General features: G+C 45.9%; 1 protein-coding gene and 1 pseudogene across 8 annotated transcripts in view; both read right to left on the reverse strand.

The window, feature by feature from the left end:
* Positions 1-22,873, reverse strand: part of RXRA (retinoid X receptor alpha) — a 193,611-nt gene that overhangs the window by 15,775 nt on the left and 154,963 nt on the right. For 7 of the 8 annotated variants that reach the window (XR_011358654.1, XM_069943181.1, XM_069943178.1 and 4 more), the window contains 2 exons: positions 19,228-19,407; positions 18,492-18,599 (listed from right to left, as the gene is read on the reverse strand). Coding sequence is in view for 7 of the 8 variants with exons in the window: in XM_069943181.1 (XP_069799282.1) it covers positions 18,492-18,599; positions 19,228-19,407 (288 nt within the window). In the remaining variant the exon portion in view is untranslated. The remainder of the gene's footprint in view (positions 1-18,491; positions 18,600-19,227; positions 19,408-22,873) is intronic. The other variant, XM_069943179.1, reaches the window with a different exon arrangement.
* On the reverse strand, positions 10,187-10,363 carry LOC138766690 (U2 spliceosomal RNA; annotated as a pseudogene).

Here is a 22,873-nt window from a genome sequence, read left to right on the forward strand (position 1 = left end):
CGCTCCTTACCCCACAACTATGGATGAGGCCCCCCCTGCCCCTCATCACCCAGAGACCACCGCTCCTTACCCCACAGCTATGGATGAGGCCCCCCACCCTGCCCCTCATCACCCAGAGACCACCGCTCCTTACCCCACAGCTATGGATGAGGCCCCCCACCCTGCCCCTCATCACCCAGAGACCACCGCTCCTTACCCCACAGCTATGGATGAGGCCCACCCTGCCCCTCATCACCCAGAGACCACCGCTCCTTACCCCACAGCTATGGATGAGGCCTGCACTCCCAATCATCACCCAGAGACCACCGCTCCTTACCCCACAGCTATGGATGAAGCCCCCCCCCCCTGCCCCTCATCACCCAGAGACCACCGCTCCTTACCCCACAGCTATGGATGAAGCCCCCCCCCCCCCCTGCCTCTCATCACCCAGAGACCACCGCTCCTTACCCCACAGCTATGGATGAAGCCCACCCCCCCCCCCCCCCACCCCTCATCCCCCAGAGACCACCGCTCCTTACCCCACAGCTATGGATGAGGCCTGCACTGCCCCTCATCACCCAGAGACCACTGCTCCTTACCCCACAGCTATGGATGAGGCCCACCCTGCCTCTCATCACCCAGAGACCACCGCTCCTTACCCCACAGCTATGGATGAAGCCCCCCCCCCCTGCCTCTCATCACCCAGAGACCACCGCTCCTTACCCCACAGCTATGGATGAAGCCCCCCCTCCTGCCTCTCATCACCCAGAGACCACCGCTCCTTACCCCACAGCTATGGATGAAGCCCACCCTGCCTCTCATCACCCAGAGACCACCGCTCCTTACCCCACAGCTATGGATGAAGCCCACCCTGCCTCTCATCACCCGGAGACCAATGCTGCTCAGATGGAGGAGTGCCCCATATATTTAATGCTTCCCTATAGAACAATGTGGTCTGATCTGGGCACCTGATGGAGCACCCCCAATAGCGATCACAGGGTATCAGGAGTGGAATAGAAGACTGGACAGTGCTAAACCCCCTCATTAGATCCTACTATACAGGGAATTTATTCTTTTTTTTTTCCTCCTTTTCCAATACACTTTGTACAGTGAAGCTGATGAGAAATCAGGGAGCCGCCACTTCCGCAGTGTCGCAGCAAGCATGAGAGGAATGTGACGGGGCAAGGCCTTGGAAGCCGGCCACCTAGCGCACAACACCGCCATCCTGCTGGTGTCTAGGAATGAGAAGGGAATTCCTTGCAGATGCTTCCTCATAGGGGTCCTGTCAGGAATAAGCCTTGTTACATCGCCACAGACCCCTAATGCTAAGCGACTCAATCCTCTGTTAGTGCCTATGAGACGTGACAGGCTCGCAGCGCGAACAAGCGTCTCTGTGTTAATGTGCTGTGGCCAAAGGGGCCCAAAGTAGTGTGTAGACCAGAGGCACAATCCTAACCCAGATGTGGACGCTGCTTCTGTACGTGTCCCCCTGACTAGAGAACTGTCGGCATCAATGGTATTAGTGGCATGACAGGCGGGCGCCCACCAGACACATTGCTGATGGATGATCTGTTCACCTAATGGTTCCTGTTGACCAAGAACACAGCTACAACCTCCGAGCCCACATCCCACAGTCCCCACACCGGGGGAGACCGATCATATGAACAACCCCTAAAACTGAAGTGTGGACAATAGTTCCTTCAGTCCCAGACGGCCATGTTTTTTAGCTGACACCGCAGTATTATAATCTCATGCTCACAAGACCTTAGGATGGTGACAAAAGTGACCGCAGAGGAAAAAAAGTCAGCAATAATTTATCATCTTTTGTCCCCCAGCAAATGCGTCCACCTCCTCCCCCCCCCACAGCAGCACCAGACTATGTGGTCAGTACGAGAACCTCTGGAGAAAACCAGCAACCCACCACAGTAAGAAGCGCTTCCTGTTTCACTCTTACACTTCCCTGCACCTCGTAAGGCAGGAGCATTGATAGAGTGGTCCTAAAATAACGGGTAAGGGGGGCGCACGAGTCCTCTGCAGGGACTGGGCTGCCGATTCCTTATGACATCCCTGTCAGGACCACACACTCCCCTCCTAAGGGGGGGTCTGCTCCAAATGTCTGCACAGTCCACAGGTAACAGCAACGGACGCAGCTCAGGGGGGCAAATAATTGTAGATAAAGAGGAAAACCTTCAATGATCAGGCGGTCTTTGCTTACTTCGGCTGCAGCAATACTAACGTTGCCACTAAAGATGAGCGAAGCTCCGGCATGCTCTAGTCCGATCTTTGGGCATTTGAGTACCGGTGGCTGAAGGTGGATGGGGCCATAGGCTTTATCTATGGTTTCCAACTTCTTCAGCCACCGGTAATGCCTAATGATTGTACTCGAGTTGCAACCAATCTCTGACCTTAGCCATGATGCTGAAAGGTATACCACAAAACCAGCGGCGCTACGACTGGGGCTTAGCTGCAACACAAGCCACAAGGCTCATCCATACAGATACAATGACATCAGCGTGTTCTCCGGTATGAAGCAGCCATCTCTGTTATAGACATCATACAATTCTTTATTGTTATATAACAGCCTGTACTGAGGCGGAGGAGCTGACACTCCAATTACCCGGGGCTGGCGACACAGTCTGGATGGTTTGTGGGATGTAGAGGTCAAAATAATTATTAGGTTAAGCTGTGGATTCATTCCTTGGACGCCTGTAATTTGCCGATATTTATCCCGATAATTGCTGGTAAAGTGAGAATTATTACAGTTATTATCACATTTATGGTGGGCTGTTAAGCTTTATGTGCCAGAGGAGCGGATTGTATGGAGGGGGCCGCGGTGGAGATACAGATGTCTGTAATGAAAGGACTTTGTAGGTGATGAAAACCGGGGAGGACCAGGAGACCATCCAGCTTTCCTCATGATCCAGCAGAAGACAATGGGATATGTGGTGGCGCAGTCCAGACACCAGTAAGGTCACGGCTCTCCATATACATGTGATAGGACTATTCTGTAGGCAATACTCCAGTCCCCTACACTGTGATGGAATAAGCAGGCACCATATTCAGTACCGCACTACACCCCCAGGAGAAGTTATTAGGCTATTCTCTATATGTCGGCAATCAGTCAAACAAGGTTAGGGACATACACAGTAGCGTACTCCCAACAGGCAAAAACAGTGCACCAGAATATAATCCATATACTGAAATACAGTCCATATACTGAAATACAGACCATATACTGAAATACAGACCATACAGACCATATACTGAAATACAGACCATACAGACCATATACTGAAATACAGACCATATACTGAAATACAGTCCATATACTGAAATATAGACCATATACTGAAATAGACCATATACTGAAATATAGACCATATACTGAAATACAGACCATATACTGAAATATAGACCATATACTGAAATACAGACCATATACTGAAATATACTCCATATACTGAAATACAGACCATATACTGAAATACGGACCATATACTGAAATACGGACCATATACTGAAATACAGACCATATACTGAAATACAGTCCATACACTGAAATATAGACCATATACTGAAATACAGACCATATACTGAAATACAGACCATATACTGAAATATACTCCATATACTGAAATACGGACCATATACTGAAATACGGACCATATACTGAAATACAGACCATATACTGAAATATACTCCATATACTGAAATATACTCCATATACTGAAATACGGACCATATACTGAAATACGGACCATATACTGAAATACAGACCATATACTGAAATACAGTCCATACACTGAAATATAGACCATATACTGAAATACAGACCATATACTGAAATACAGACCATATACTGAAATATACTCCATATACTGAAATACGGACCATATACTGAAATACGGACCATATACTGAAATACAGACCATATACTGAAATATACTCCATATACTGAAATATACTCCATATACTGAAATACAGACCATATACTGAAATACGGACCATATACTGAAATACAAACCATATACTGAAATACAGACCATATACTGAAATACAGACCATATACTGAAATATACTCCATATACTGAAATACGGACCATATACTGAAATACGGACCATATACTGAAATACGGACCATATACTGCTAATTTTATTGTTCAAAAATTAACAAAAACAAATGTAATACTAGAGTGCCGACCACTGGACCATCATAGTCAGCCACAAAACTAACATATACATTCAGAAACTGGCCAGAATGCTAACAAGGTAACCAGAACACCAACTACAGATGAATAGGGGTCAGACCGTCTTCTACACATAGGAAAGCTGGAAAAGATGAATATTAATCGTCAACATTTGTGTCAATTTTCCTCTATTCTAATGCACTGAGCAGTGTGATAGGAGACTGGACATCCTGAGAGACTGCATCACCATCTGGAGACACAGGAGACGGTTACTGAGACAGATACCTTTGGGCTGAGACATCTGTGGACTATGGCAGGTCTGTCATGGATGTCATCTTTGTGCAAGACACACGCCTGACGCTCCTCACCGATACTCGGCCTGTCCCTGATACTGGGGCCCTGTTACTGGGGTTGACACTGATACTGGGGCCCTGTCACTGGGACTGTCCCTAAGATACAAAGGCCCAGTCACTCAGGCTGCTGATACTGGGGCGCTGTAACTGAAGCCGTCCCTGAGATATTGGATCCCTGTCACTGATACTATGACCCTGTCACTGGTGTTTATAAATCACTGGTCAGACCACACTTGGAATACTGTGTACAGTTTTGGGCACCGGTATATAAGAAGGACACAGCTGACCTAGAGCGGGTGCAGAGGAGGGCAACAAAGGTCATTAAGGGAATGGGTGGGTTACAGTACCAGGACAGGTTATCACGCTTGGGGTTATTTACGCTAGAAAAAAGACGTCTTAGGGGCGATCTGATCACAATGTACAAATATATGAATGGACAGTACAGAGATCTTTGTAGTGGTCTTTTTACTCCTAGGTCTGTAACCATGACAAGGGGGCATCCTCTACGTCTAGAGGAAAGAAGATTTCATCATCAGCACCGACGCGGGTTCTTTACTGTACGAGCGGTAAGACTGTGGAACTCTCTGCCACATGATGTTGTCATGGCTGATTCAGTAAATAAGTTCAAGGGAGGCCTGGATGCTTTTCTTGAAAAATATAATATTACAAGTTATGGGCATTAGATTTCTGGTGATACGTTGATCCGGGGATTGTTCTGGTTGCCATTGCAGTCGGGGGAGGGAGGGGGGGAGTTTCTCCCTGTGGTGGGGCGTTTGTCTTCTGCCCCATAGGGGTTTTTCGCCTTCCTGGATCAACACAGTAGGATTTTCCTAGGTTGAACCTGATGGACTCTTGTCTTCTTTCAACCTTATTTACTATGTTACTATGTTACTATACTGGGGCCCTGTCACTGGTACTGTAACCCTGTCACTGGGGTTGTCACAGATACTGGAGCCCTGTTATTGGGGCTGTCACCGATAGTGGGGCCTTGTCTAATGGGGCTGTCACGGATACTGTAACCCTGTACTGGGGTTGTCAATGATACTGTAACCCTGTCACTGGGGTTGTCAATGATACTGTAACCCTGTCACTGGGGTTGTCAATGATACTGTAACCCTGTCACTGGGGTTGTCAATGATACTGGGGCCCTGCCACTGCTGTTGTCACTGTTAATGAGGTTGTCACTAATACTGGGGTCCCGTCACTGATAATGAGGTTGTCACTAATACTGGGGTCCCGTCACTGATAATGAGGTTGTCACTAATACTGGGGTCCCGTCACTGATAATGAGGTTGTCACTAATACTGGGGTCCCGTCACTGATAATGAGGTTGTCACTAATACTGGGGTCCCGTCACTGTTAATGAGGTTGTCACTAATACTGGGGTCCCGTCACTGATAATGGGGCCTTAAAACTTGTGTTCAACTTGACAGCGATTTTAGGGCCTTAGCTCTGTATTTTGTACAATCTGACCTTCAGCTCATCACATCAAGCTTTGGCTTTTGACTAAAGCTTCTTCTATCTTTATATACAGAGATGTGATCAAGAAAACAGTAGCACACAGCCATCAACTCAGAAAGCCGGGTCACAGACACCCCTACCAGGGGACCCCCAACACTCTGCCATATACCAAAGGCATAAAGGGAACAGCATAATGGGACCATAACCTAACAAAGAGGCTCTGTGTCCGTTCTCTACCACTGTAATGCTCAGATTATGCAAGTCGTCTCTGCGTAATAGATGAGAGAAGTCAGCAATAAAGAGAAGCTTCAAAAAGTTATAAAAGGAAAAAAGCAGAGTAAGCCAGGAAGCGGCTGATGTAGCTGCATGCGGGCTGTGAGCTCAGAGTCTTATGACAGGAGGAGAGCCGGACACCCTCATACACGGGGCGGGGGGCCAGGTTATAACAGAGGTCCCAGTGTTGTCCTGCAGAGCTGAGTGACGTCTACATGGAGCGCCTCCTCTCTATACATTCTCTGTATATATACACCACACTATGGAATATGCTGGTGCCACAGGGATACAGGTGAACTGCAGCAACCCCTCCAGTATATGTCTATGGGCTGCAGACAACTTTATTCTTCTACTTTTCTTGTCTCTAAGCGTCAAACATTATATTCAGTGCAGACAGTGACAACTACAGAGAGGCCACTGTATACTCCATATAGATAGAGAGGTCACTATATACTCCATATAGATAGAGAGGTCACTATATACTGCAAGTAGATAGAGAGGTCACTGTATACTCCATATAGAGAGGTCACTATATACTGCATATAGATAGAGAGGTCACTATATACTCCATATAGATAGAGAGGTCACTATATACTGCATATAGATAGAGAGGTCACTATATACTCCATATAGATAGAGAGGTCACTATATACTGCAAGTAGATAGAGAGGTCACTGTATACTCCATATAGAGAGGTCACTATATACTGCATATAGATAGAGAGGTCACTATATACTCCATATAGATAGATAGAGAGGTCACTATATACTGCATATAGATAGAGAGGTCACTATATACTCCATATAGATAGAGAGGTCACTATATACTGCATATAGACAGAGAGGTCACTATATACTGCATATAGATAGAGAGGTCACTATATACTGCATATAGATAGAGAGGTCACTGTATACTCCATATAGATAGAGAGGTCACTATATACTGCATATAGACAGAGAGGTCACTATATACTGCATATAGACAGAGAGGTCACTATATACTGCATATAGACAGAAAGGTCACTATATACTGCATATAGACAGAGAGGTCACTATATACTGCATATAGACAGAAAGGTCACTATATACTCCATATAGATAGAGAGGTAAATATATACTGCATATAGACAGAGAGGTCACTATATACTGCATATAGATAGAGAGGTCACTATATACTGCATATAGATAGAGAGGTCACTATATACTGCATATAGATAGATAGATCGCTATATACTGCATATAGATAGAGAGGTCACTATATACTGCATATAGATAGATAGATCGCTATATACTGCATATAGATAGAGAGGTCACTATATACTGCATATAGATAGAGAGGTCACTATATACTGCATATAGACAGAGAGGTCACTATATACTGCATATAGACAGAGAGGTCACTATATACTGCATATAGACAGAAAGGTCACTATATACTGCATATAGACAGAGAGGTCACTATATACTGCATATAGACAGAAAGGTCACTATATACTGCATATAGACAGAGAGGTCACTATATACTGCATATAGACAGAAAGGTCACTATATACTCCATATAGATAGAGAGGTAACTATATACTGCATATAGACAGAGAGGTCACTATATACTGCATATAGATAGAGAGGTCACTATATACTGCATATAGATAGAGAGGTCACTATATACTGCATATAGATAGATAGATCGCTATATACTGCATATAGATAGAGAGGTCACTATATACTGCATATAGATAGAGAGGTCACTATATACTGCATATAGATAGAGAGGTCACTATATACTGCATATAGATAGAGAGGTCACTATATACTGCATATAGATAGAGATGTCACTATATACTGCATATAGACAGAGAGGTCACTATATACTGCATATAGACAGAGAGGTCACTATATACTGCATATAGACAGAAAGGTCACTATATACTGCATATAGACAGAGAGGTCACTATATACTGCATATAGACAGAGAGGTCACTATATACTGCATATAGATAGAGAGGTAACTATATACTGCATATAGACAGAGAGGTCACTATATACTGCATATAGATAGAGAGGTCACTATATACTGCATATAGATAGAGAGGTCACTATATACTGCATATAGATAGATAGATCGCTATATACTGCATATAGATAGAGAGGTCACTATATACTGCATATAGATAGAGAGGTCACTATATACTGCATATAGATAGAGAGGTCACTATATACTGCATATAGATAGAGAGGTCACTATATACTGCATATAGATAGAGAGGTCACTATATACTGCATATAGATAGAGAGGTCACTATATACTGCATATAGATAGAGAGGTCACTATATACTGCATATAGATAGAGAGGTCACTATATACTGCATATAGATAGAGAGGTCACTATATACTCCATATAGATAGAGAGGTCACTATATACTCCATATAGATAGAGAGGTCACTATATACTCCATATAGATAGAGAGGTCACTATATACTCCATATAGATAGAGAGGTCACTATATACTCCATATAGATAGAGAGGTCACTATATACTCCATATAGATAGAGAGGTCACTATATACTCCATATAGATAGATAGGTCACTATATACTCCATATAGATAGATAGAGAGGTCACTATATACTCCATATAGATAGAGAGGTCACTATATACTCCATATAGATAGAGAGGTCACTATATACTCCATATAGATAGAGAGGTCACTATATACTCCATATAGATAGAGAGGTCACTATATACTCCATATAGATAGATAGAGAGGTCACTATATACTCCATATAGATAGAGAGGTCACTATATACTCCATATAGATAGAGAGGTCACTATATACTCCATATAGATAGAGAGGTCACTATATACTCCATATAGATAGAGAGGTCACTATATACTCCATATAGATAGAGAGGTCACTATATACTCCATATAGACAGAGAGGTCACTATATACTCCATATAGATAGAGAGGTCACTATATACTGCATTGTATGAGGCCTGAGAGTCAGGGGGATGGAGGCCATCCCGTCAGGTCCTATCCCACAGAAGAGCTGCTGTAGAGCAAATTGCTGAAAAATTGACTGGTCAGAACCCATGCGCGCCCCCAAAAGTGTCTACAGGGGACAGGTGAGCAGCAGCCTGTCATGTCCGTGTCCTTCTGTGCCAGCCTGGTTGCCATTAGTCATGCCCGTGTCCTTCTGTGCCAGCCTGGTTCCCATCAGTCACGTCCCTGTCCTTCTGTGCCAGCCTGGTTCCCATCAGTCACGTTCGTGTCCTTCTGTGCCAGCCTGGTTCCCATCAGTCACGTCTGTGTCCTTCTGTGCCATCAGTCACGTCCGTGTCCTTCTGTGCCAGCCTGGTTGCCATCAGTCACGTCCCTGTCCTTCTGTGCCATCAGTCACGTCCGTGTCCTTCTGTGCCAGCCTGGTTTCCATCAGTCACGTCCGTGTATTTCTGTGCCATCAGTCACGTCCGTGTCCTTCTGTGCCAGCCTGGTTCCCATCAGTCACGTCCGTGTATTTCTGTGCCATCAGTCACGTCCGTGTCCTTCTGTGCCAGCCTGGTTCCCATCAGTCATGTCCGTCGCTTCCCGATGCCTCCTAATTAGAGATGAGTGAACCTGGAGCAGCTGGAGTCCATCCGAACCCGATCATTCGGTATTTGATTAGCTGGGGCTGCTGAACTTGGATAAAGCTCTAAGGTTGTCTGGAGAACATGGACACAGCCAATGACTATATCCATGTTTTCCCCATAGCCTTAGGGCTTTATCCACCTTCAGCAGCCGCCGCTAATCACATGCCGAACGCTCGGGTTCGGATGGACTCCAGCTGCTCCAGGGTCACTCATCTCTACTCCTAATATTTCTGTGTCCTCTTGTATTACATCTCACCTTCTGAATTACTTTAAAGGTGTTTTCAATTTTTAGACAAGTATTAAGCTGTGCAGTGAACCCGGAAGCCCTGCAATACCAGGTGGACGCCTGCAGAGGACACGGCAAGCTTTCCCTCCATCTCCCTGGTCTAAAAATCCATTTAATATGTGGCCCCCAGATTGGGGACGTATCAGATGTTAAACCCATAAGAACAGACACTACACTTGATCTAGAAGCGATAGCTGCCGTGGTGAAACTTTGCTAAATACATTCAACCACATTTATTTAGACATCCTGAGGCGGACAATCGGAGCAGCCAGCTCTCAGGATACATTGTGCTACTGGCAATATGGCCGCTTCCGATGAATGAGGCCACTGGATTCTCCTTCTGGCTTCTAACGCCATCTATATAATTGCAGCTCGGCTCCACTGGATTTAGCAGGGCCGCGATGCAATACCATTTACGACCTGTAGGCCAGTGTGGTGCTTATAGGAAGGCCGCCATGTCACACTAATCTCAGATTACCCCTTCAATTATCCCGCACACAGAAATATTACAGTCTAAGGCCTTTGGGGGAGGGGGTCCACCTGCGTATTTGCGCGAGGTCGTCAGGTCTCCATTAACCTTTATGGTAATTTTACAAAGACCTCTTTATGTTTATTGGGATTGTATAGCTTCAGCACAAGAGCGCCATTGTTACCGGGATATCTTGGGGGAGATCACATTACGGCAATGATAGAGTGCGTCATTGTATGTCCAACCAGAGGGGATCACAGAAATTCCAGACCGTCACACTAGTGACCACACAGGTGACATCGCTCTATCTACATATCTCCTCCACAACGAGACTAAAATGGCGTGACCCTATGATCGCACACAATCGCAGGCCCCAGAAAAGCGGTAATCACAGGCGGCCATGCTCCACTTTGAAGCTACTTTACTGACTATATTGGAGAATCTTCTAGGTGCCAATCCCCTCCCAGCTGCTTTCATTCTCTTAACTGAGAACATTTATTGGGACACCGCGAGTGGGACTATTTGGCCGGTATAAGTCCGGATTCTTGGGACTTTATTTTGCCCCTGAGCTCGGGGGATTAGTGCAGTAACAGTCCGGGATGAATATTCGGGAAGGCCCCGGGTGTAATACTCCAGCTGTGTTCTTCTGGGGGTTTGCGGCACTTTTATGTTGAAGTTCCTTCCTCTGGAATAATTGCCTATTAATCCTCCTTCACACATGTGACTTGGATAAAAACCAAATGTTCTGTTTCGGCTTCATAAGCGCGTGACTGATCTGTGGTTCCCGGCGTGCAGCGCTGCGTGTAACCCATCGGCTTATAAACGCAAATCAGAAAACCGATCACCGACCGCCATCACCTCGCAGATTCTCATCCTGCACGGAGCACGGAACACGCCCCCCCCCCCCCCCCCCCCCCCCGAATATTAGATAAGATGTATATACAGGGCAATATAAGGCCGAGCTTTTATTTAAAGGGAATCGGTCATCAGTTTCATGCTGCCTAAACCACGGGCAGGCTGTCCTCTTCCAGCAAGCCACGGTCTTGTCCCCTCACCAGACATGATTTATATGGCTGGCATGGCGAGGAAAAGCTGCCGGGACCCCCGATTGGAGTTCTGTTTCTGGTCTCTCTTATGGCTTTTATTCTTCTAAAATGCTGCAGCAAATGCCCCATCCATCTTAATGAGGGGGTCTTCCCCATTTTCATGGTACCCATGGTCCATCCAGCACTAAACTAATAACACACCTCCAGCCAATAATGTAAGGCTTCCTTGTTCTCTGTGTAGAGCAGCAGTTTGTGCTCCAGAGCTGCTCTTTTTAATGCTCGCAGGGTACACGATAGGGTGATAGCGACACAATGTCAGTCCCAGCCTCACAGTCAGTCAATGTCAGTCAGTCCCAGCCTCACAGTCAGTCAATGTCAGTCCCAGCCTCACAGTCAGTCAATGTCAGTCAGTCCCAGCCTCACAGTCAGTCAATGTCAGTTCCAGCCTCACAGTCAGTCAATGTCAGTCACAGCCTCACAGACAGTCAATGTCAGTCACAGCCTCACAGTCAGTCAATGTCAGTCACAGCCTCACAGTCAGTCAATGTCAGTCACAGGCTCAGTCAGTCAATGTCAGTCCCAGCCTCACAGTCAGTCAATGTCAGTCACAGACTTACAGTCAGTCAATGTCAGTCACAGCCTCACAGTCAGTCAATGTCAGTCACAGCCTCACAATCAGTCAATGTCAGTCCCAGCCTCACAGTCAGTCAGTCCCAGCCTCAGTCAGTCAATGTCAGTCCCAGCCTCACAGTCAGTCAATGTCAGTCCCAGCCTCACAGTCAGTCAATGTCAGTCCCAGCCTCACAGTCAGTCAATGTCAGTCCCAGCCTCACAGTCAGTCAATGTCAGTCACAGCCTCACAGTCAGTCAATGTCAGTCACAGACTTACAGTCAGTCAATGTCAGTCACAGCCTCACAGTCAATGTCAGTCCCAGCCTCACAGTCAGACAATGTCAGTCACAGCCTCACAGTCAATGTCAGTCACAGACTTACAGTCAGTCAATGTCAGTCACAGCCTGTCAGTCAATGCCAGTCCCAGCCTCACAGTCAGTCAATGCCAGTCCCAGCCTCACAGTCAGTCAATGTCAGTCCCAGCCTCATAGTCAGTCAGTCCCAGCCTCACAGTCAGTCAATGTCAGTCCCAGCCTCACAGTCAGTCAATGTCAGTCCCAGCCTCACAGTCAGTCAATGTCAGTCCCAGCCTCACAGTCAGTCAATGTCAGTCCCAGCCTCACAGTCAGTCAATCCCAGCCTCAGCCTCACAGTCAGTCAATCCCAGCCTCAGCCTCACAGTCAGTCAATCCCAGCCTCACAGTCAGTCAATCCCAGCCTCACAGTCAGTCAATGTCAGTCCCAGCCTCACAGTCAGTCAATGTCAGTCCCAGCCTCACAGTCAGTCAGTCCCAGCCTCACAGTCAGTCAATGTCAGTCCCAGCCTCACAGTCAGTCAATGTCAGTCACAGCCTCACAGTCAGTCAATGTCAGTCACAGCCCCACAGTCAGTCAATGTCAGTCACAGCCTCACAGTCAGTCAATGTCAGTCACAGCCCCACAGTCAGTCCCAGCCTCACAGTCAGTCAGTCACAGCCTCACAGTCAGTCAATGTCAGTCACAGCCTCACAGTCAGTCAATGTCAGTCACAGCCTCACAGTTCATACACCAGGGCCGAGAAGGAGACACAAAATCCCAGTTTGACAATCTCAGCGAAACCAGATCAGGTTTATGTCCAGACCTCCCAAGACGGCTGCAGGGAGCCTGGGAAAGGGCTTCACGCGGCAGCTTCCTGCTTATTCTATCTTACTCGCTTAATTCACACAGCAAAACAGCAGGATCCTGAGCTTAAAATGGGTCATTGACTGCTGCACTGACCCCGCAGTCATATATACAGTAACGCTGCTCCGCGTTCTCCTCCACACCCTGTCGGTTCTCGCACAGTACTGCAATGCTGGCCTGAGCTGTGAGGAGGAGGCGGGGGTCACATTACCACAACACCCAGCCATAAATTCACTTACAGCAAGGGTATATAGTATATAGGCCAATAGTGTGCATGTGGGGTCAGTACTGAGCAGGCCTTGACTTCTATTCTGTAACACCCAGCCATCATCCACACTCCCATGCTGCACCTGTATTCTGATATGCTTTGTCATAGACAAGTGGTTCCCAATTTGTGGATGTCAAGAAATGCTGGGAATTGTAGTTGGAGATCTGCAGACGGGAGAGCACAGTTTTAGGCCATCAGACTAGCCCCAGCGAGCCTTGAAAACCCATCACATCAGGGGTCATGTAACCATTTTAGCAGCTCATGATCCACGTACAACCCCTGGAAAAACAATGCCCCCCCCCCCACACACCTAGATGATGTCACTGACTTTATTACCTCATAGCAAATCCCAGATATGAGTGAGAATAATAACTAGCAGCTGATCTTCCTGCTCCATGACCCGTCTCTCACACCACAAGAGATTATTGTGTTACTCTAAATCAAGGAGAGGAAAATTCGGCAATTATCTTGTAAGATCCCTTTCTAGAACAATCCCAACACAAGTCTATGAATTTGAATGATTCTACGCGTAACAAGGAAAGCGCCATAGACCTCCCCGAGCTGTGGATGGGCCCATTGGGGAGACATAACCAGATAGAGCGCTGCTGTATCACTGAAGATGCTGGTTGTTCCCAGACAGCTGTGTGTAATATATATATATATAGAGAGAGAGAGAATGGGAAGGTTATATCAGGAGAGCTCCCTGCAACATGTCTGGAGGATAGAGAATATCTAACAATAAAATGGAGGAAACCAGAGTCAATGTCTGTGACAGATCTATAAAGGCCGGATTACACAGTATGATATTGAGGGGGAAGCGAGGGCCAACCTGTCAGATCAGCACTCGCTTCCCCCTTGTTCCTTCCCACTTGCTGCTACAGGCACATATAGCAATTGAGGAGCAGCGGGAAGGGCGGCTTGGATGATGCCTAGAAGGTCTGGCCTGCCCATTGAAGTCAGAGGCGGTCATGTTGAAAGAATAGTCTGACATCCAGCCTAAAACTTATGGCAGAAGACTCCGCTTGAAGTAACCTGAGGTGAGAACAGAGGACTAAGGTCTGGGGAAATAATACATGGGTCCGGGTCACAGAACCTTCTGCTGTTCGCTTATCATATCTGGGTTGGTGGATTGGCTATGAAGTAATAAAGTGACATTCTGCAGGATTTCTAAGGATCCTATTACACAAAGCAATTATCGGCCGTTCTGGCAATAATCGCTTCCTGCATGACATGGACGATGTCGGCTGATCGTTGATTTAAAGTATGACCTAAAATCCTGATGGTGATGGTCAGTGTAATAGGATTGCGCTCTCCTATGGGTCACCCAGCCCGGGCAGCCCCTCCCCCCGCTTGATGTTGGTGTGTGTAATAGCACAGACAGCGAGTGGGGAACGAGGAGAATGCGAGCGCTGACCTGAAATATCGGGCCGTGTAATATGGCCCTCAGCCAGGGTTTTATATAGTGAGAGTCATCCTGACATCACTGCGCACAGCAACGGCCGGTGGACAGTTCATGCTCTTGTGTCTTGATATGTGATAATGGCGAGTCCGTCCGGAGCGGTTGCAGGACCAGGACCACCATCTTTGTTTGTCTCTCACTGATGAAGATCTCAAGTTACTAAGAAGCATCAGTCCCCCAGGACACGGGAAGAAGCCCTGCGCCTCTCCTGCCACTTTCCCTTGTTAATTGCTGTGGGACAGAAGCTAAATGATGTGTTAAAGAGACAATAAATCCTGGGCCTAATCTGCCCGAGCAGCTGCTGTGTCTTGTGTAGTGACAACACTGTGTCAATAGAGAGATAAAGGCCAGATTTATGCCTGCCGCATCCCTTCCTGCAATCCTTCACTTCCCAAAGCTTCTAGATTCTCAGCGCTCCAGACAAAGGGCGAGACGGAGAACGTCACCCAGAGCCCAGCCCAGCAGAATAGGAGGCTTAAGCGATTACAGGAGGATTCCTTCTCTCAATCACGTCTTAGGAAAACCACTTTGAAGCACTTGAAATTGTATAATGTGGATAATGGATTGGGGGGGGGGGGGGGGGGGGTCAGGAGGATCGAGTAGACGGACACAATCGCTGGATCTGACGTTATCATCCTCTAAGGCTTCTTGCATCCAGCACCTTCTATATATACACAGGGCAAGCTAACTACACCCTATAATAGCAGTGAACTCCACTCATGTGTATTCTGCCGAAAAATCTTTGTCATTGATTAGTTTAATGAAGTCGCCACAAATTGCAGCGAGCGACTGGAGAACACAATTCCTGGCTTGGTTTGAGGTTAATGGCTTGTATAATAGTTTCCATAATGATGGCGGCCATATTCCTGTACGCGGATGTTATGTAAATTAGGACCAGACCTTTCCCTATAAGCCTCTCTCTACCCCCCTCTACTTATTCCTTAAACTGTTTGCTCCTTGACCCAGGATCATGGACGGAGACAGGAGATTCATTCAATTATTGCTACAAAATTCTTCTCTAAACACTTTACTTGACCCTGAATCCTCGGCTGGCGGCACGAGCCGCTCGCTATCGATCCTGGCAGCCGGGTGATAATCTCGTTTTTTTCTTTCACGTGGGTCTAGTTTAACAGATCATTGTGTCCCTGCGATGATAATGGAGTTTTGTTTTGCGTCGGTGACAGGAATGGATGCGCCCAGGGCAACGAGAATACGTCTGCCTGACAGAAATGGGCGATTTTCAAAAGTGGCGGCCGCGTTCTGGCAAAAATACAATTTATACGTCTCAGTTTCTCATGTTGGGAGTCGTCTCTGGGGAACAGGCGCTGTATTGTAATATGTCTGGTAAATCATTATATAGTAAGAGCCAGGCTGCGATGTTCTGCGGTGACTTGTTGCTCTATAGTGAGAAGAGGCAGCATCCCCAGCACAGACCCTTCAGGGTCCCCCTCTCCCCTACATACAGGGCTATGGCAGAAATCCCCCATCCCGAGAGCCACATCCCACTCAGAAATAGAGGAATATATTATATATATATATATATGTATGTATGTATATATAGAGAGAGAGAGAAACAAGAAACACTTGCTGCTCAAAGCTTTTCCTTGTATTAGACCATGCGGATGGGCAATGTTTGGTAGATATATCTAGAATGTAGTGGGCAGAGCTTAGGACCCCTATGGTGGGCAACATAGCAGGGGGTCTACAATGCACAGGAGCAGCAGAATCCTTATGTCTGACCAGATAAAAGATGAGGCTGCTCCAGCCAGGGAATGTTTAGTTATTGGAGTCAGATGCTGTGAACTCCACCTGGTGTCACCTCTCACTGCAGTTCTGTACAGATCACTTTACAGCAGCCTCCTCCTTATCATCCCAGACAGAACAGGAAGTCTCCACTTAGTTACAGGCCTAGTGGCCAAACAGAGGACGCCATGATTTCAAGATTATTCAAAATGTAATAAAAAGGCAAAATTAGAAAAAAAATCTACAATTCTTTAAAAATATATTTAACAGAAAATTTTGATTTAAACAAGAAGCCATTTTCTGATGATGCTGTCCCTTTAAGGTGATAGCATTTATCACCTGTGTAAAAGATGGTCAATGTGCGTCAGTAACAGTGGTCCCCAAGTGACCATGTAAGTGAAGCCGTGATGGTCCCGCTGCTCCACTCACTCTTATCATGCATGTACGACCTGCCCTGCCAATAGGGGATAGAAGAGGGGGATTCTGGCCCTAACACCTGCCATGGAGCAGGGATGTCCCCTCCAGATGACGCTGGTGACACCATCATACACAATGCACCGCAGCAGTCTCATAGAACCAGGAGCGGCCAGAAGAGTCAGTATGTATTTTCCTTCCCTCCCCCCAATTACTGCCTCAGCATTTTGTTTAAATCAAAAATCCCTTTTAAAGAGAACGGAGGAAAACTAATTGTTTCAACTGGTGTCAGAAAGTTTTTTTTTTTTTTTTTGCAAACATATATTTATTAAACATTTTACAGTTTTAAACTTACAGACCATGGTAAACAAACTGATATACAGGCTTATGTAGGAGTTGTCACCCCTCAGCAATCAAGATCATGTGTGTCAGAAAGTTATACTGAATTATCAAATTATTTCTATTTAAAAGTCTCCAGCCTTCCAGTACTTATCAGCTGCTGCAAGTAGTGTATTCTCTCCAGTCTGACACAGTGCTCTCTGCTGCCACCTCTGTCCATGTCAGGAACTGTCCAGAGCAGGAGAGGTTTTCCATGGGGATTTTCTGCTGCTCTGGACAGTTCCTGACATGGACAGCTGCGGTGTCAGACACTAGATAATACACCACTTCCAGCAGGACACATAGCAGCTGATGAGTACTGGAAGTAATTTACAAATCTGTATTGGAACCATTTTTTCCCCCAGAATATCCCTTTAAATAAAGCTGCTAAGAAGCTCCTCATCTGGTTTCAATTAAGCTTGGTCTTAATAAATGCGCAGCGACCCAGCTTTCCCACACACCTCACTGGTTGCACTTGGTTCTCTGCTTTACACGGACCTAGTTTACAGCACTACATGTAATGCTCACAAGATGATAACTATAATGCAAAGTACACAGGACATGGGGACCCTGCATATGGACGTTTCGGCCATTACCTCCCATTGCAGACAGTCAGGCATGAGATTAGAGATGGGGGTGCAGTCAGTAATATATATTCATGCAGGACAATCTGCCAATACAATGCGCCCTCCCTGAGTGTGAGTGTGTGGGGGCACCAGCAGGCATCCGGCATCACAAGTGTAGCATGTTAGATAGGTATAGATTATCACCTGATGGGTGGTCAAGATTAGAGCCTCGAGGTGGATGGAGCGGCTGATCTAAATTTCCCTCATTCCTTATCACAAACTTCTTACCGGCAGCCGTCCAGCTGCCTAAAACTACACAAACATTTACAGAGAATTAATGTCAGGAAGAGCTTACATTTCACTATACAACATTTATTAACAGAAGCCAAACGCCTGTGCCGCCCGCGGCTGGCAGCTGATCCGCCAAGGAACGGTCCCAGTCCGGGGCACCAAGACATAGGAGAAGGCAGCGTCATACCACTACAGGTCATCGGCCTTCCAGGCCACATATTCTCCCCTCCACACAAGATTATATTCCAATCAGTCGTTTCTCAGTTCTATCTGTTCCTGGGAAAGCTGGGTAACACACCATGTCACATGTCACTCAGCTTTCATAGGTTCATCCTTCCAGGATTGCAGCAGAACTGCCAAGGAGGAGTCTCGGAAAGCTGGATGGCAAGCTGGGAGACATAATGGAAGCCACGATGCCACCCAGCTTTCCAACAATCAGATGAAACTCAGAAACTGCTGTATTGAATATGAATGGTTACAGTCTTTATAGGTCTATTCTCTTTAATAAATTACTTCATTACAGTATATCATAGAGGTATATATCATATAGCATGTGGTACATTTATACTGGTACTGTGCACTTTAATGGTTGGCATAGAGAATACTGAGGGGTCATGTTCCATGTACAGACTGACATCCATATTCTTACCTTCTCTTTTCATTCCCATAGCAAGACACTTCTGATAGCGACAATACTGGCAGCGGTTCCTCTGCCGCTTATCGATCAGGCAGTCCTTGTTATCCCGACACGTGTACGTCAGGTCCTTCCGAACTGTCCGCTTGAAAAATCCCTTACATCCCTCACAGCTGTACACGCCATAGTGTTTACCTGTAGGACACAACCAAGGGGAAGGTGTTATATTCACACTGGGGTGTAGAAGCTGGAACCCTATTCTACTCACTAGATAATGGTAGTAACATCACTGAGAATACAGCCTATCCATCACTAGAGATCAGCGGTGACATCACTGAGAATACAGCCTATCCATCACTAGAGATCAGCGGTGACATCACTGAGAATACAGCCTATCCATCACTAGAGATCAGTGACATCACTGAGAATACAGCCTATCCATCACTAGAGATCAGCAGTGACATCACTGAGAATACAGCCTATCCATCACTAGAGATCAGTGACATCACTGAGAATACAGCCTATCCATCACTGAGAATACAGCCTATCCATCACTAGAGATCAGTGACATCACTGAGAATACAGCCTATCCATCACTAGAGATCAGCGGTGACATCACTGAGAATACAGCCTATCCATCACTAGAGATCAGTGACATCACTGAGAATACAGTCTATCCATCACTAGAGATCAGCGGTGACATCACTGAGAATACAGCCTATCCATCACTAGAGATCAGTGACATCACTGAGAATACAGCCTATCCATCACTAGAGATCAGCGGTGACATCACTGAGAATACAGCCTATCCATCACTAGAGATCAGTGACATCACTGAGAATACAGCCTATCCATCACTAGAGATCAGTGACATCACTGAGAATACAGCCTATCCATCACTAGAGATCAGCGGTGACATCACTGAGAATACAGCCTATCCATCACTAGAGATCAGCGGTGACATCACTGAGAATACAGCCTATCCATCACTAGAGATCAGTGACATCACTGAGAATACAGCCTATCCATCACTAGAGATCAGTGACATCACTGAGAATACGGCCTATCCATCACTAGAGATCAGTGACATCACTGAGAATACAGCCTATCCATCACTAGAGATCAGTGACATCACTGAGAATACAGCCTATCCATCACTAGAGATCAGTGGTGACATCACTGAGAATACAGCCTATCCATCACTAGAGATCAGCGGTGACATCACTGAGAATACAGCCTATCCGTCACTAGAGATCAGTGACATCACTGAGAATATAGCCTATCCATCACTAGAGATCAGCGGTGACATCACTGAGAATACAGCCTATCCATCACTAGAGATCAGTGACATCACTGAGAATACAGCCTATCCATCACTAGAGATCAGTGACATCACTGAGAATACAGCCTATCCATCACTAGAGATCAGCAGTGACATCACTGAGAATACAGCCTATCCATCACTAGAGATCAGCGGTGACATCACTGAGAATACAGCCTATCCATCACTGAGAATACAGCCTATCCATCACTGAGAATACAGCCTATCCATCACTAGAGATCAGTGACATCACTGAGAATACAGCCTATCCATCACTAGAGATCAGTGACATCACTGAGAATACAACCTATCCATCACTAGAGATCAGCAGTGACATCACTGAGAATACAGTCTATCCATCACTAGAGATCAGCAGTGACATCACTGAGAATACAGTCTATCCATCACTAGAGATCAGCGGTGACATCACTGAGAATACAGCCTATCCATCACTAGAGATCAGCAGTGACATCACTGTGAATACAGCCTATCCATCACTGAGAATACAGCCTATCCATCACTAGAGATCAGTGACATCACTGAGAATACAGCCTATCCATCACTAGAGATCAGCGGTGACATCACTGAGAATACAGCCTATCCATCACTAGAGATCAGTGACATCACTGAGAATACAGCCTATCCATCACTAGAGATCAGCGGTGACATCACTGAGAATACAGCCTATCCATCACTAGAGATCAGCGGTGACATCACTGAGAATACAGCCTATCACTAGAGATCAGTGACATCACTGAGAATACAACCTATCCATCACTAGAGATCAGTGACATCACTGAAAAAACAGCCTATCCATCACTAGAGATCAGTGACATCACTGAGAATACAGCCTATCCATCACTAGAGATCAGTGACATCACTGAGAATACAGCCTATCCATCACTAGAGATCAGCAGTGACATCACTGAGAATACAGCCTATCCATCACTAGAGATCAGCAGTGACATCACTGAGAATACAGCCTATCCATCACTAGAGATCAGCAGTGACATCACTGTGAATACAGCCTATCCATCACTAGAGATCAGCGGTGACATCACTGAGAATACAGCCTATCCATCACTAGAGATCAGCGGTGACATCACTGAGAATACAGCCTATCCATCACTAGAGATCAGCGGTGACATCACTGAGAATACAGCCTATCCATCACTAGAGATCAGCGGTGACATCACTGAGAATACAGCCTATCCATCACTAGAGATCAGTGACATCACTGAGAATACAGCCTATCCATCACTAGAGATCAGTGACATCACTGAGAATACAACCTATCCATCACTAGAGATCAGTGACATCACTGAGAATACAGCCTATTCATCACTAGAGATCAGTGACATCACTGAGAATACAGCCTATCCATCACTAGAGATCAGTGACATCACTGAGAATACAGCCTATCCATCACTAGAGATCAGTGACATCACTGAGAATACAGCCTATCCATCACTAGAGATCAGCTGTGACATCACTGAGAATACAGCCTATCCATCACTAGAGATCAGTGACATCACTGAGAATACAGCCTATCCATCACTAGAGATCAGTGACATCACTGAGAATACAGCCTATCCATCACTAGAGATCAGTGACATCACTGAGAATACAGCCTATCCATCACTGAGAATACAGCCTATCCATCACTAGAGATCAGTGACATCACTGAGAATACAGCCTATCCATCACTAGAGATCAGCGGTGACATCACTGAGAATACAGCCTATCCATCACTAGAGATCAGCAGTGACATCACTGAGAATACAGTCTATCCATCACTAGAGATCAGCGGTGACATCACTGAGAATACAGCCTATCCATCACTAGAGATCAGCAGTGACATCACTGTGAATACAGCCTATCCATCACTGAGAATACAGCCTATCCATCACTAGAGATCAGTGACATCACTGAGAATACAGCCTATCCATCACTAGAGATCAGTGACATCACTGAGAATACAGCCTATCCATCACTAGAGATCAGCGGTGACATCACTGAGAATACAGCCTATCCATCACTAGAGATCAGCGGTGACATCACTGAGAATACAGCCTATCACTAGAGATCAGTGACATCACTGAGAATACAACCTATCCATCACTAGAGATCAGTGACATCACTGAGAATACAGCCTATCCATCACTAGAGATCAGTGACATCACTGAGAATACAGCCTATCCATCACTAGAGATCAGTGACATCACTGAGAATACAGCCTATCCATCACTAGAGATCAGTGACATCACTGAGAATACAGCCTATCCATCACTAGAGATCAGCAGTGACATCACTGAGAATACAGCCTATCCATCACTAGAG

This window comes from Dendropsophus ebraccatus, chromosome 10 (genome assembly GCF_027789765.1).
Source record: "Dendropsophus ebraccatus isolate aDenEbr1 chromosome 10, aDenEbr1.pat, whole genome shotgun sequence".
Classification (NCBI taxonomy): domain Eukaryota; kingdom Metazoa; phylum Chordata; class Amphibia; order Anura; family Hylidae; genus Dendropsophus; species Dendropsophus ebraccatus.